This window comes from Penicillium expansum, assembly GCF_000769745.1.
Source record: "Penicillium expansum strain MD-8 chromosome Unknown contig25, whole genome shotgun sequence".
In the NCBI taxonomy this organism is placed as follows: domain Eukaryota; kingdom Fungi; phylum Ascomycota; class Eurotiomycetes; order Eurotiales; family Aspergillaceae; genus Penicillium; species Penicillium expansum.
Window position 1 is genome coordinate 95,970 of NW_015971442.1, and position 12,645 is coordinate 108,614.

Below are 12,645 nucleotides of genomic sequence, written 5' to 3' on the forward strand. Positions count from 1 at the left end.
TTTTGGCCCATGAACAGTGGTAAAGTTCAGATCTTAACTATTTCAGTGCTCTAGCGACGCTGCCCTTCCTTGGTTACAAGGCTAAACAAACTACATCTCGCTGCTTTATGCTGATCACTACATTGTTTGGGGTCACATGATCATCTAGATGCCCGCCTTTGATCTGCCCACAATATATCTCCTTGCACTAGGCGGTGAATGGCTAAATGGCAAGGGGAAACAAGTATGAGCGCTCTGATCCACCGAGCTGGTGAGACACGGAGAGCGCTAATTAAAAATATCTCGCAAGAAGATAAAACAAGAGCGAGAGAGGAAAAAAAAGGGTCCCCATAGGATGATGAAACCAAAAAGATATCCATCTTTCTATTAATATTTAGTTCCCTTCGTACTTGTGAGCCTTAATAAATCTCCGCTTGGAGGAATTGTAAGCGTCCTCTTCCCATTCATCTTATCTTACTCTTCAGCTTCAGCCTCTTTTTTTTTCTCTTCAAACTTCCGCTCACTCAATTTCTACCTTTCCCCTCTCTCTTTAAACCCCCTATCATTTTGAGGTTGCCTGAAATTCTCGTGTTGACGTTCAAACCCCCCAATCATTAGCCTCAGCCATCGCGCGACCTTTTCCCCCTCCCCCAACAACCCCGTCACGTCACTGTTTGGGTGTATCTTCAGGCCACCCATTCATCTTCTCTCTGTAATTCCTTTGGGCACTATCTGCCCAGGGCTGGTCTTTCCTTACTATCCGTGTCCGCCAATTCTCGTAATCAGCTGAAACCTCAGTCGGAACTCCGCGTCATCTCGAGTGTTGATCCACAATACCCTCCGCTCCCCCATTACCCTTGTGTATCACGAAAGGGTTTTGCAACCTTCATAATGTCGCAACAGCAGGATGATAATGTGATGCGAAGGTATGTGCAGCCCGCTTTTTGATGTGGTGTCTTACATCCCCCCACGCTGTATGGCAAGGAGACTATGCAAGATTGGAAGTGGAAGCCTAGCACTTCCGATACCATTGCCAGTCGGATTGAAGGTAGAACGCTGTTCGCATTTGCTAACCTGAACCTCCTGATAGGAAGCTTGTGATCATTGGAGATGGTGCATGTGGAAAAACCAGTTTGCTCAGCGTCTTTACCCTCGGCTACTTCCCAACTGTGAGTTTAGTCCTTAAAGACCTAGAAGGAGGCACCTGGAAGCAGAGTCCGTGGCTAACATGTTTTTATATCGCAGCATTATGTTAGTACTTTCGACCTCGATACATCCCGTCCCAATCACATCTCTGACATCTCCTGCGTTAGGTACCGACGGTATTTGAAAACTACGTGACGGATTGCCGTGTCGATGGCCGCTCAGTCCAATTGGCTCTGTGGGATACAGCAGGACAAGAAGACTATGAGCGTTTGCGACCATTGGCTTACTCGAAAGCCCATGTCCTCCTGATTGGGTTCTCTATCGATACTCCGGATTCGTTGGAGAACGTGAAACACAAGGTTTGTTTCAGATAAATTCAAGAATCGGCAATGAATCGGCAGTGGTACTGATCTGCGGTATAGTGGATCGACGAAGCAAACGAGCGATGCCCCAATGTGCCGATCCTTTTGGTTGGATTGAAGAAGGACCTTCGCGAAGACCCATTGGCGATTGAAGAAATGCGCAAGAAGTCACTCAAGTTCGTGACGACAAAAGAAGGCAGTGATATCGCAGCGTCGATTGGAGCCCGCAAATATCTTGAATGCTCGTCCCTGACGGGCGAGGGTGTCGACGATGTATTCGAGGCAGCTACCCGTGCTGCATTGCTCACGTTTGACAAACGGAAATCGTCTTGCTGCGTGGTTATCTGATGATGCAATTTGGGATGTGCAAAATGCCGACTCTTTCTCTGCCAGCGCTCGGTTTTTCTGTTGACTTGGAAGTTGGTTGATACAACTTGGTGACAACCATGAAGATATCAATTGACGCTCCGTTGTATCATGCATCACTGGTGTTTGGGAGGTTCTTTTGCTAACCCGATCGATTGATCTGGGTACGATGTCTGCTTTCCGGTTATTTTCAGCCGTGCCTTTTCCCTTGCAGGTATTTTCTTACGTCTTTCCTTTTTGATCAATTGCGTCTTTGTGGCTGATGCTTATGCACGTGCAACTCCGGATTCCCTTCCTTCTCACCGCTCAATTACCCGAAGTATATTGCGATCTCACTCCTTGTGTTCTTTTCTTTTCATGTAGTAATTCTGGTGCCTTTGTTTTCAGCGCTCATTTCTCATACATTGTGCTCACCACCCGCTCAGGGTACCATATAATCAACTATATCCTTTCGGTGCCTCATACCTTGTAGACATATACTTCCTATACCCCTACATATACAGAGTCAGAGCATATCGCACAGGAAAAGCATAGGTACAACTCAAACAAAATGTTATGGAGCTTAAAAGGAAACTAGTATATCAATATAAAAAGAAAGAAATGCATATGTTACATAGCGCCAAAATGATACATATATCCTGGGCCCTCCAGCCCAATGAATCTTCAAACCATCAAATTCAACCACACAATCTCTCCATCAAGTCCTCTATTTCTGACCAGGCTTCTTCCAGTCATAGTTCCACCCATCAGAAGGAGGAGACTCAGTCTGCATGCGGGCATACTCGATAGGGAACATATCAGTGAAGATACCCTTCTTGTTCATCGAGACGCGGAACAGCTTTCCTCCATCTCCGGCACCAGTGCGCAGCTCCTCACACGCATCCTGCATGCTCTGGTACTGACGCATCATCTCAAGTTCATGCTTGCGGCGCTGCTGGGCCTGGAACAATTGCCAGGCGCGGTGGATGGTCCAGTGGCGGAGGTAACGGTTGCGAGAGAAGCGGAGGGGACGGGGGGTGAGAGGGTGGTGGAGGAAGTAACGGATCAGAGCTAATGAGTTGGAAACAGATTGTTAGTTTTCATGTTGTTTTTATTTTTCTTGGCCTTAGTTATAAGACGTGTTGTGTTTGGTTTGGTTGGGGGGCTCGGGACTCGGGACGAGCGTGAGAGCTCGGCGCAGGGATATGGCACATACTAATGCGCTTGTCAATTACAGGGCCGTTGCCCTTTCTTGCGGCCATTGCGCTTGTCGTCGAGAATGACGCTGATTGCAGGGCTGCTGTGACCGGGCCGGGCTGTTGTGTTTGGCGGTTCAGGGTCTCGTGGCACGCCCGGGAAATGGAGGGGCGGACTGGCGCCATTGACATGGGGATCTTGAAGACATTCGCGAGGGACGCGAGGGCTGGCGATAAGGACTTCATTGTGATGGTTGTCTGTTGGGTGGTAGGAGTGGGAAGAGCTCGATGTAATTGAGTTCTACGGGGAATAATTCCTTGACGGCAGAATCTTGTCCGCCTGTTTAGCCGCGCGCTTGGTGAGTTCAACATTACCGCTACATGCATCTTAGTTGCGACGCATTCTTAGTTCATGTTCTTTTTGATTATTAAACAGCAGGGGTTGGAGGGATCCAACATAATTAAAAGGGAAATTTCTACATCGGATAATTGGCCAACGAAGCCAGCCTTGAAGTTTGATAATAGGCACAGATAGAAATTGATACATGGCTTTTGAGCAGAGATCGTGACTTGATATTTTGTCGAATAGACGGATATAGAGGTATTGAGTAGTATCGAGAGTCATCAAATGCACCGTCTGTCAAATTCCCCACCAAATCCGTCAAAGAGAATGCCATAAACGCCGTAGAATGCAGATGACGCGCCGAAGATAAGCAGAGGAAAGTAGTGATCAAGTCGGTTGAAACAAGGAATGGTCAGCTCAAAACTATCCAGTGGACCGCTTTGCAGCATGGTGTTTCTTAGATCGATCGTAGTTCAAGACCTTGCGGCGACGATGTGTTTGGGCTAGCTTCCACCGGCAATAAAGGACTAGCGCATCCTTCAACAGAACAAACATGCACCCCCCAACAACGCTGCGACCCCAGCGAGTTTGAAGTAGTCCCAGTCGGCCACGATCCGTAACTGATGATGTCCATGACTTAGGCAGAAGACACTTCAACAAACCACCCATTGACGCCGAGACTGCTGGGAAGACGAGCGCTCCGAGGACGATATCAGCGAGATTGCTGGTATCCGCAATGATCTCGTTCTGTCGCCGCCCAAGTCCTAATGGGTTGTTATTTTGCCCAGCATCTTGTGCTACATTGGGGCCGCCATCGGCATCCTCATCTTGCCCGACGGGAGGGGCTTGTTCATCTCCATCGTCCATTCCCATTTGCAGCTGAAGATCGATCTCCATCAGGATCTGTCCGTTCTCATTATCACCAAACCGGTTGAGGCCCTCTGCTTGATCTTGTTGCTGCGCATCATCCAAGATTTCTTCCGCCGCGCGGGGTTGTACCTCGGCAATCCATTTCCGTTCCAGGCCACCAAATATCCGTTCGTAAAGCGCGCCGTAAAAGCTTTTAACGTATGGCAGCGCGGCAAACGTCATAGCCGGTGTGGGTGGCCACAAGTCAAAGTCGGGTTCCTGCCCCGGGTTATGTGCAGCGAAGAAAAGAACCGGAATAGCTGGAAGAAGGCCTTCGGCATACCGAGTGCGCGAAAATATTAAGACAAGCGGGATAAGCGGCAACCCGATATTCATCCCGGGATTCCATGGGCCCTCCATTGTCTCCTCCATGATCTGTTTGGCTTCCTCGGTTCCGAAAACGAGGTACATTGAATAAACACCATGCGCGCAGCACCCAGCCCATACGGTACCGGCCACTGTAAACATCATGCCAGGAAGAACTAATCGACCTGCTACGCGCTCGACCAGTCGAAGTATATCGACCACATAGCTCCGCGGGCGAGTGACCACAATTTCTGTCTTGCACTGAGGGCACATCATTGTTACGCCACCACCGTTGCTTTTGCGCGACCGGGGGTTTTCCATGTCGGCAAGCCAGTCCAACAGACATGCCTCGTGGGCTGTTAAGGCACAAGGACAAGGCGACCGCCATTCCTGATTGAGTGGCGAATCCTCCGTTTCATCTGTGTAGCAAATCCAGCATTTGCGCGGCTCGTCTTCATCCGAGGCATGGGAGGGTTTTGACGATGGACTAAGTGATTTGCTGGAAATATCGGATCCGTGGCTCGGAGTTGATACGCTCTTATTCAAGAAAACGGTTTCGGTGTCTTCCATCGACTCATCTTGAGGTGAGATGCTCTCTTGAGAGATGGCATTTTCATCAGGATTAGCGGACGTGGTGTCATCGAGTAATCTGGTTCTGCCTGCTGCAGAGTATCCCGGGACGGACGCCATCGTGGTGGAGACAAGGTATGCAAGTCAGGGCCGATAAATGTAGAGAGATAGTGCGATAATGATCTAAATCGAGCTCGATAAGAGATGAAGGATGGGGTTCAGCATCTTCTGAATAGAAAAATGAACCATATAAAAGCTGGTGAAGCAAACAAATGTCTTGAATTTTCCCCCAGAGCACAAGAAGAGAGGAGCTCCATTCCGCTAAGTGGAGGTCGGAGTCTCTTTAAGTTCGGCTGTAAGCCGCGGCTGTCAAAGGCGGTCACGTGGGGGCAATCACGTCACATTGGCCATCGAGCTCAACCTGGGCTCAATCCGGAGATGGTAAATGATCGTCAGACATCTACAATGTTTGGAGGCGATTTGCTTCCGGATGTCTTTCACATTCTATTTCACCTGAGGTAGGATATACTAGCAGTGTTCGCCTTTCATGCACTCATGCCTGAGCGACCAGGCCTTTTTTTGGTCTCGGCCTGTACATGGACATAGGAAGTCCACAGTCCACCTAGGCAGTATAAGAACAGTTCAATTATTGCACTTGGTCATTTTATACATCCCCCTTCTCATGTTATGACAGCTATTCGCTCGCTCTGTGTATTTGTAGTCGTCCAATGTTTTGAGGCCGTGGTAGTGGTGTTTTACTTGGTCTAATTTACAGAAGGGGAGATCTACTTAGCTGGGTGCTAAATTGGACTCTGGGGGTTTGTTACAGTCTCATTGCTGCGTTTGCCACTTCATAACCAGTCATCTAGTAGATCGGGGATGTCCAAAGTCAATATCTCAATGGTCAACTACAGAATGCTACTGCCGTTTACATAACGGATAAAGAAGAGATTGGAAATTGAATCAAGTAACAAATCAGTTATTAAAAAAGGAGAAAGGAATACTTATGGTGTGATCTGGCGATCTTGTGATCAGGAGTGGGATATAAGCGGCATGATAGAAAGGCGAGGGGTAACCAATCCACACACCAAACTACTGTGCAGGGTGAATGCTACCATCAGACCCCCTCTTGCCGTCAGCGGACGCAGTCTTATCTTCTAGGGCATCCTCCAGCTTAGCTGGAGTCGAGACAGATTCAGCCATCGCCGCGGCGACAGCTGTAGGTTCAGATGCAGGTCCAGAGGACTTTGTCACGTTCACGTCGTCCTTCTCCTCGCCCTTCTCCTCGTCATTCTTCTCCTCCTCCTCCTCCTTCTCCGCCGATTCGGTTGCCACCAGAGGCGACTCAGCCGGTTCCTTGATCTCTGCTGCGGTCTGTGTTGGCTGGACATCCTTTGTTGTGATGACGGGCGAGGTCACATCTTCCACGACGGGAGATGCAGGTGTTGGGTCTACAGATTCGCCGGCGGTGTTCTTGGCGATTGGAGGGGCCATTGGGTGCTCGGCAGGCACCGATGGTTCTTCCACTGTAACGGAAGGCTTTCCCTTGTCGTTACCGGTCCCAACAACCAGATTTCCATCCTGGCCGACTTGCCAGATATTCAAAGATTCTGTGATCTTGATCTCTGGAATAGTGGGGAGTCTGGAAGTGGTTTTCTCAACGGCTGGCTTGCGTCGTGCTGGGCCGCGGGCTCTTCCCTTGCGAGCATCGCTGAGAGGCTGCTTCTCAACTGGGGCCTCGGGCACCTTTTCCTGAGGCTTGGGCTGCGGGGGACCCAGCTGCAGACGTGAATTTAGATCAGTGAGGAAGCCCGCCTTCATAGCTGCGATCTTGCTTCCACCCGGACGAATAGGGATTGTGGGCTTGGCCTTAACTGCAGGAGCCTCTCTCGGGGGTTCAGTAGTGCTTGCTGCAGCCTGGGCGCTGGGCTTAGCGGGACGGGTAGGGACCTGGGGCTTGGGTCTGCCTGGGATTGTTGGTGGTTGGCGCTTTTCGGTCGGCGAAGTAGACTGAGGCTGCCTCTGCGGGCGCGGGGGGATTCCAGGTCTGGAAGGTACTTCGGGACTTTTCAGTTCTTCTTTTGCGGGCTCAATTGTAGTCACCAGCTGGTGACTATCGGGGGCATCTTCCCAAATATCTCTGCTAGGGAAACGCTGTTTCAAAGTGTCTGGTCGCGCGGGGGTCTTGTCCTTGGCGCTTTCGCCTTCCAGGATGTGGGTGGCCACCTGATGAGGGTTGACTTTGGTGTTCTGCATCCTGCGTGTGGCCTCTTGCTCGGGTGTTTCGAAGATTTCGGAAGAGTCTCGCTTGGGTATATCTGGGGTAGTGACGGTGGCATGAAGTTGCAGACTGTTCGGGGTATCCTCCCAGATATCCTGGCTAGGGAATCTATGCTTGAGTGTGTCGGGCCTTTTCTTGAAACGATCCGCAGCTGATACAGTCTTCTCTTTCTTAGCATCCTCTTCAGGGAACAACGGCTCATACTCTTCGACATCTTCAAGAGGTGTATGCGTATCCTCACGCGAGTCATAGCGAGTCAACACTGGGAATTGACCTTGAGCGCTTGCTGATCGACTGTGGGAACGGCTGTGCGTGACACTGGGGGTCCGACTGCGGCCATCATCCTCGAAACTTGTCCGACGATCAAATGTCGGCGAGATGGCGGGGTGCAAGTACGCCGACTCAGGGCGCACTTCATCAGCAGCCAAAATTGGCTCTTCTTCCTCCACGGCATTCTCATATGTCGGTTCATTCTCCTCCAGCGCTGGGGTCGGGGCAAATCCGTCCGGGTGGTGCATCCTTTGCATGGGATCATCCACATGGATCACGCCACGATCACGATGTCCATGCGAACTAGATCTACGTTGACGTAATGGGCTTGCGGTATTTTGCTTCTGCGTGGCTTCTGATGGGAAACTCATCTGTCGAAGTGGCGACTCAACAGTCGGCTGGCTTTCAAGTCGAGCATCAGGAGGGGGAGAAGCAATGTGATGTATGTACTCGTCAGACGCAATGTACCCGACCTCCTCCTCGGGGGTGCCCACAGCGGTTGGGGATGTACCTGGCTACAATTAGCTCTTTCAAGCAACAGCACAATTGTTTCAAATACTCACCAAGACCAGAGCCGGTCTGGGCTGAGCTGCGAACAATCTTGTTCAGATCATCGCTACTCATTGCCCAATCAGGACGCGGAGTGCCGACACCAGGGCCATATTGTCCTTCTTCCTTCACGAATTCATCGGGATGCTTTTCATACCAAGCCTTCTCAAACTTATCGGGATGCTGGACACCATGTCCGTGCAATCCGTAGCTACCAGGGGGCAGGGAAGAGTCCCGAGCACTACGAGTGCGGTTGTGGTTACGGCTCGCCCGCTGCGAGCCTTGTTCGAGGTACGGGCTAGGGGATGGTGCTTGGACGTCACCGGCATGAGGGTACATGGGCACGCGGAAGCCCTGTTCCTCTCCGACATGGGTAGAGAGGCGGCGCTCATGGGATGCAGTTGAGGATTCGGCGCGTGAGCCACTTGTTCGAGAATGCAGCGAACGACTGGAGCGTTCTGGTTCCTCGCGAGCAGGTGAAACGCCACGGCCCAGTCCTGCTGCAGCAGCCTGGCGGGAATCAGTGCGGGTGACAGCCTGGACTTTTGCTTCAGCACTTGATATCGGCAACGAAGGTCTCGGTGCATGGATCTTAAGATCACTGCTAACATTGCGAGTCTCCGCGGGTGTTTGGTGGTGATTATCCGACACGTTTCCTGGATCTAGATCCGCATACTCAATACCCTCCTCGCCGAGAGACGGGATGGTGACGCTGGGGGGACGTGGTGGCAGATCATTCGAAACGGTACGACTCATGCTAGGACCGGTCCATTCATTGAACGGCGAAGGTGCATAGCTATCACGCATGGGTGAAACCGAACGATCATTGTGGCGGTTGCCCGGGCGTGGCGGTATCTTGGGCATTTCTAACGATGAAGACGACGATGGTGGTTTTGGAGATCGAGCCGGTCGAGGAGGGATGGCCGGAGCAGCTTGGGTTGACATGATGAAGTTCTGGGAGCTATTAACAGGTCAGCGGCAGCCCAACCGGATACCTCATGAATACGCCTAGCCCTGTGCGGGCCAAGAAAAACAATGGATACACGGCCCCAATCGACTTGCAGGGATTGACGCAAGTACTATGGATATGCATCAAATTGATGCAAGACTCTCAGGAGTAGAAAGCCCAGTCCATACAACTGATAAGAGCATACATAATGATTTGCTTACCCGGATATGGTGGAAACCAGTTTCAGTCCAATTGGAACGACAGTCAAAACGTGCAATCAAAACAGTCAAAGAAAAGCAGATATTGAAGCAATTCCGAAACTGAGTTTTGGGGAAGAGAGATGATGTATGCTCTTTCTGCCGCCTGACGTGCTCTGACCGCAAGAGATAATGCGCGTAACGTACTAATACTGTATCATTACAAGTCAATTTAGGAGCCAACTACAACGATCCATTACATTCAATGCCCCGCCGATGAGATCAGCATAGCGCCTTGTTTTTCGATCTGAATCTTGAGGCATTTTTTTCTTCTTCTTTTATTACGGTAAATGGCTCATATAAGTGGTCAAGATTGGTCTTGAAATAATGCCTCGTTTCTGTAGCATCACAGTACGTTGTACCCGCAGTTGGCCAGATCATCTCATCCAAGAGTCACAGTATACATGTTCTTGCGGTATATTGTACAAAATATCTAAAAATATGGAGTTCCTCCCAAGTCAGTATATTGGACAGAGAAGTCTAGAACTCGATATCGGAGTGTTCTTTGACCTCCAGAGCTTTTACTTTTGATAAGATGATTTCCCTACCGTTGGATTGGCTGGTCAGACCGAGGCGGTGAAGTGTCAAGGTTCTCCACATTACATCATCGTTGGCTCTCTATGCACGTCTACTTAACTGTGTATGTTGTACATACATCGTACACTTCACTTTAATATTAAAGAGCATTGTTTGACATAGAAGTGTGCTACTTTGGGAACTCTCACTCTCTTAGTATCTCTTTCTTTCAATTTTGTCATCCCTCCAATTCCCTAAAATACGCTTATCTATTCAACGTTGATCCACTCTCAACCGAAACAGCGAGGATACCCGTCACATATTGATCACCAGGGCTAAAAAGAATTTGCGGGGTAACATGACCTGTATCAATATTTCAAGATCCATCCCACCATTTGCGCCACGTTCCTGGGCTTAGCTGTCGATATCTGTAATCCAAGCCAGAATGGTGGCTGGTCCCGTGTAGAGCAAGCTGGACGAATTGCATTCGTCTGCCCAGCCTAGGTAGACAAGTTCCGAGGTTGTCATCATCAGAACCTCCAAATATACAACGCATAGAGTGCATATACATACGAATGTACAACTTATATGGTGCCAGATCGGTCTATGGCCAACATTCAAGACTAGTATTAGCAGATGCGCCGTAAACATCTATTCCCACCTGGTCCTATTGGTTGAACCCTTTCAGGGCCATGCAGGTATAGATGCACTTCCAACCATATATGTATTAGCCTTGGGCTGAGTAGATACTGCCTAATGAGCCTAGTCATTGCTACCTTGGGTACCCAAGTATTGGAGTCGATGGCTGCAGAAATCGATCGTCCACGTGTTTCTGAGCCCCAGAAGGGCCCAAAGAGCTTCCGCTTCACCAGATCTACAACATATAGTTGAATTTACAGAGTCTAGTCTGATAGTCTGGATAAATTAAGCTTGTTCAATGAATACACCATTTAGGATAGTAATCAAAACACCTATTCTGGCGGACACAGTCCACAAAAAGAAAGAAAACCACGGATATATCTGCTGTAGGAACGCTCATCGACTTTGAAAGCAGCCATGTCCAGCAGGATCATCCTGAACCAAACCGAGACATACAAGTACAGGACAATAAAAACACAAAACTATTTCGTAGCGCATCCCAATGCATGCTGCCCAAATGGCATTTTTTGATCTGTGTACCATCTGTACTGAGCATCTCATCGTGTCGCACAACCCTCCAATCACCAGGATTACTCCCAAAATGGGTCCAGCTGGTATAGAAAAAGGCAGGAACGGCTCGGCGTGAATGTCATGCTATCAGACAATCATCTGCGCAACTCCCTGGCCACCAAGGGTCTTGCTACCAACAAAATCTTGCTTCCTCAGGGCCGCGAGTGAATAGAACACAGCCGCAATGAAAAGGAAGACGGCACCAGCAATCAAGCTAGAAGCACGTTCGGCAAGACTGATGAGCTGGACACCACCAAGGACGGCGTAAATGAGGGCGCGCATCCAGTTGGTTGTAAATTTGCGGATGAAGTCATCGAATTTCGGGGATGTAGGACAAATTCGGAGGAGGAAGGGTACTTCAATGAAGAGAATTACGAATGCCGAAGCACTGAAACAGGTTAGTCTTCGCAGTAAATCAGCAGGAAATGAATGCGACTCACATGCTGATGACACTGATGATAATGAGAACCACATTGAAAGAAAAGATGTTCGCAATTCCTAGCGCAAGGCAAAGGATAATGCACAGCACACCCGTCCTAGATGTTTTGTTAGACCGATCCCTTTACATGCGAAACTGATTTTTGGGAGAGCGATTCAAGAGCTACCGCACGATGTAGTACACGCCTCAATCATTCAATCAGTGCGCTCGGTGCTCTCCCGCGACAGTATTCAGGCTTGCGAAAGCATAAAGTGTTGGAAGGTAACGCAGTAAACTAACCATTGTCCATAGATGCCTAGAAAAGGCCAGCAAGGTTAGCAAATTACGATACAGCAGTGCAAGATCCGGATACATACTGAAATTTCGCGATCGGAGCTCCTCGCCCAGCGACATGGTGGGCTAGTAAAAAGAATTTGGGGAAATAAGAGCTGAAGATCAAAGATGGGGGGTTCGCAGATGATCAGAGGTGTCAGAGGGTCCGGCAAAGTGTACACGCGGCGGATTATCCAGGGCGGTCAAAGGATCGAAACAAACAAAATGGGCAACAACGATCGATACCTTGACCTTTGAAGCTTCGTGAATGAAAGGTCTAGAGATATGACGATTCACTTGGTGTTTCAAGGGCTCCAATGTTGCTATTGATAAGATTGTCCCAAGGTCATTTTCTAAGCCAAGTCAAATTTCACCACATAATCACCAGGCAGACGCCAATGGTCAAAGCCCCAATATGGTCGAGCTGATAATTCTACCTAACTATTCCTATACTTAACAAATTCAATGTCGGTTATTTGAATTGATGAAAGAACGTGCTAAAACAATCAACTCAGCTATGATCCCTATATAAGAAATGAACCCATCACGCAACATCTTGAGATTTTCCAAGTTAGCTCCTTTATTTGTATATATTGAAATAGAAGGGAGAGCACAGCTAGTTCTTGATGAAATTCGAACAATATGAGGTCTATTTAAAGTGACATGAAGAAGGTTTGATAGATAGAATACTGGTTATATATATATGC

The 12,645-nt window shown here is 49.1% G+C and overlaps 5 protein-coding genes across 5 annotated transcripts; 1 reads left to right on the plus strand and 4 right to left on the minus strand.

Annotated features, from left to right (window-relative positions):
* Positions 1-870: 870 nt before the first annotated feature.
* On the plus strand, positions 871-1,835 carry rho2 (uncharacterized protein; the record flags this gene model as incomplete). Its single annotated transcript, XM_016738153.1, has 4 exons — positions 871-905; positions 1,070-1,148; positions 1,293-1,484; positions 1,548-1,835. The coding sequence occupies 4 exons, from the start codon at positions 871-873 to the stop codon at positions 1,833-1,835; spliced, it is 594 nt and encodes a 197-aa protein (XP_016594262.1).
* A 724-nt stretch (positions 1,836-2,559) lies between these two features.
* Positions 2,560-3,274, minus strand: PEX2_008770 (mitochondrial 54S ribosomal protein mL40; the record flags this gene model as incomplete). Its single annotated transcript, XM_016738154.1, has 2 exons — positions 2,560-2,903; positions 3,049-3,274. 2 exons carry the CDS (start codon positions 3,272-3,274, stop codon positions 2,560-2,562), a joined length of 570 nt encoding a protein of 189 aa, XP_016594263.1.
* A 520-nt stretch (positions 3,275-3,794) lies between these two features.
* Positions 3,795-5,276, minus strand: PEX2_008780 (RING finger domain protein; the record flags this gene model as incomplete). The annotated part of the gene is made up of 1 exon (XM_016738155.1): positions 3,795-5,276. The coding sequence occupies one exon, from the start codon at positions 5,274-5,276 to the stop codon at positions 3,795-3,797; it is 1,482 nt and encodes a 493-aa protein (XP_016594264.1).
* A 972-nt stretch (positions 5,277-6,248) lies between these two features.
* Positions 6,249-9,201, minus strand: PEX2_008790 (Aim21 family protein; the record flags this gene model as incomplete). The annotated part of the gene is made up of 2 exons (XM_016738156.1): positions 6,249-8,218; positions 8,271-9,201. The coding sequence occupies 2 exons, from the start codon at positions 9,199-9,201 to the stop codon at positions 6,249-6,251; spliced, it is 2,901 nt and encodes a 966-aa protein (XP_016594265.1).
* A 2,073-nt stretch (positions 9,202-11,274) lies between these two features.
* PEX2_008800 (Tvp18 family protein) lies at positions 11,275-12,019 on the minus strand (the record flags this gene model as incomplete). The annotated part of the gene is made up of 4 exons (XM_016738157.1): positions 11,275-11,575; positions 11,628-11,723; positions 11,906-11,921; positions 11,983-12,019. 4 exons carry the CDS (start codon positions 12,017-12,019, stop codon positions 11,275-11,277), a joined length of 450 nt encoding a protein of 149 aa, XP_016594266.1.
* Positions 12,020-12,645: the final 626 nt, after the last annotated feature.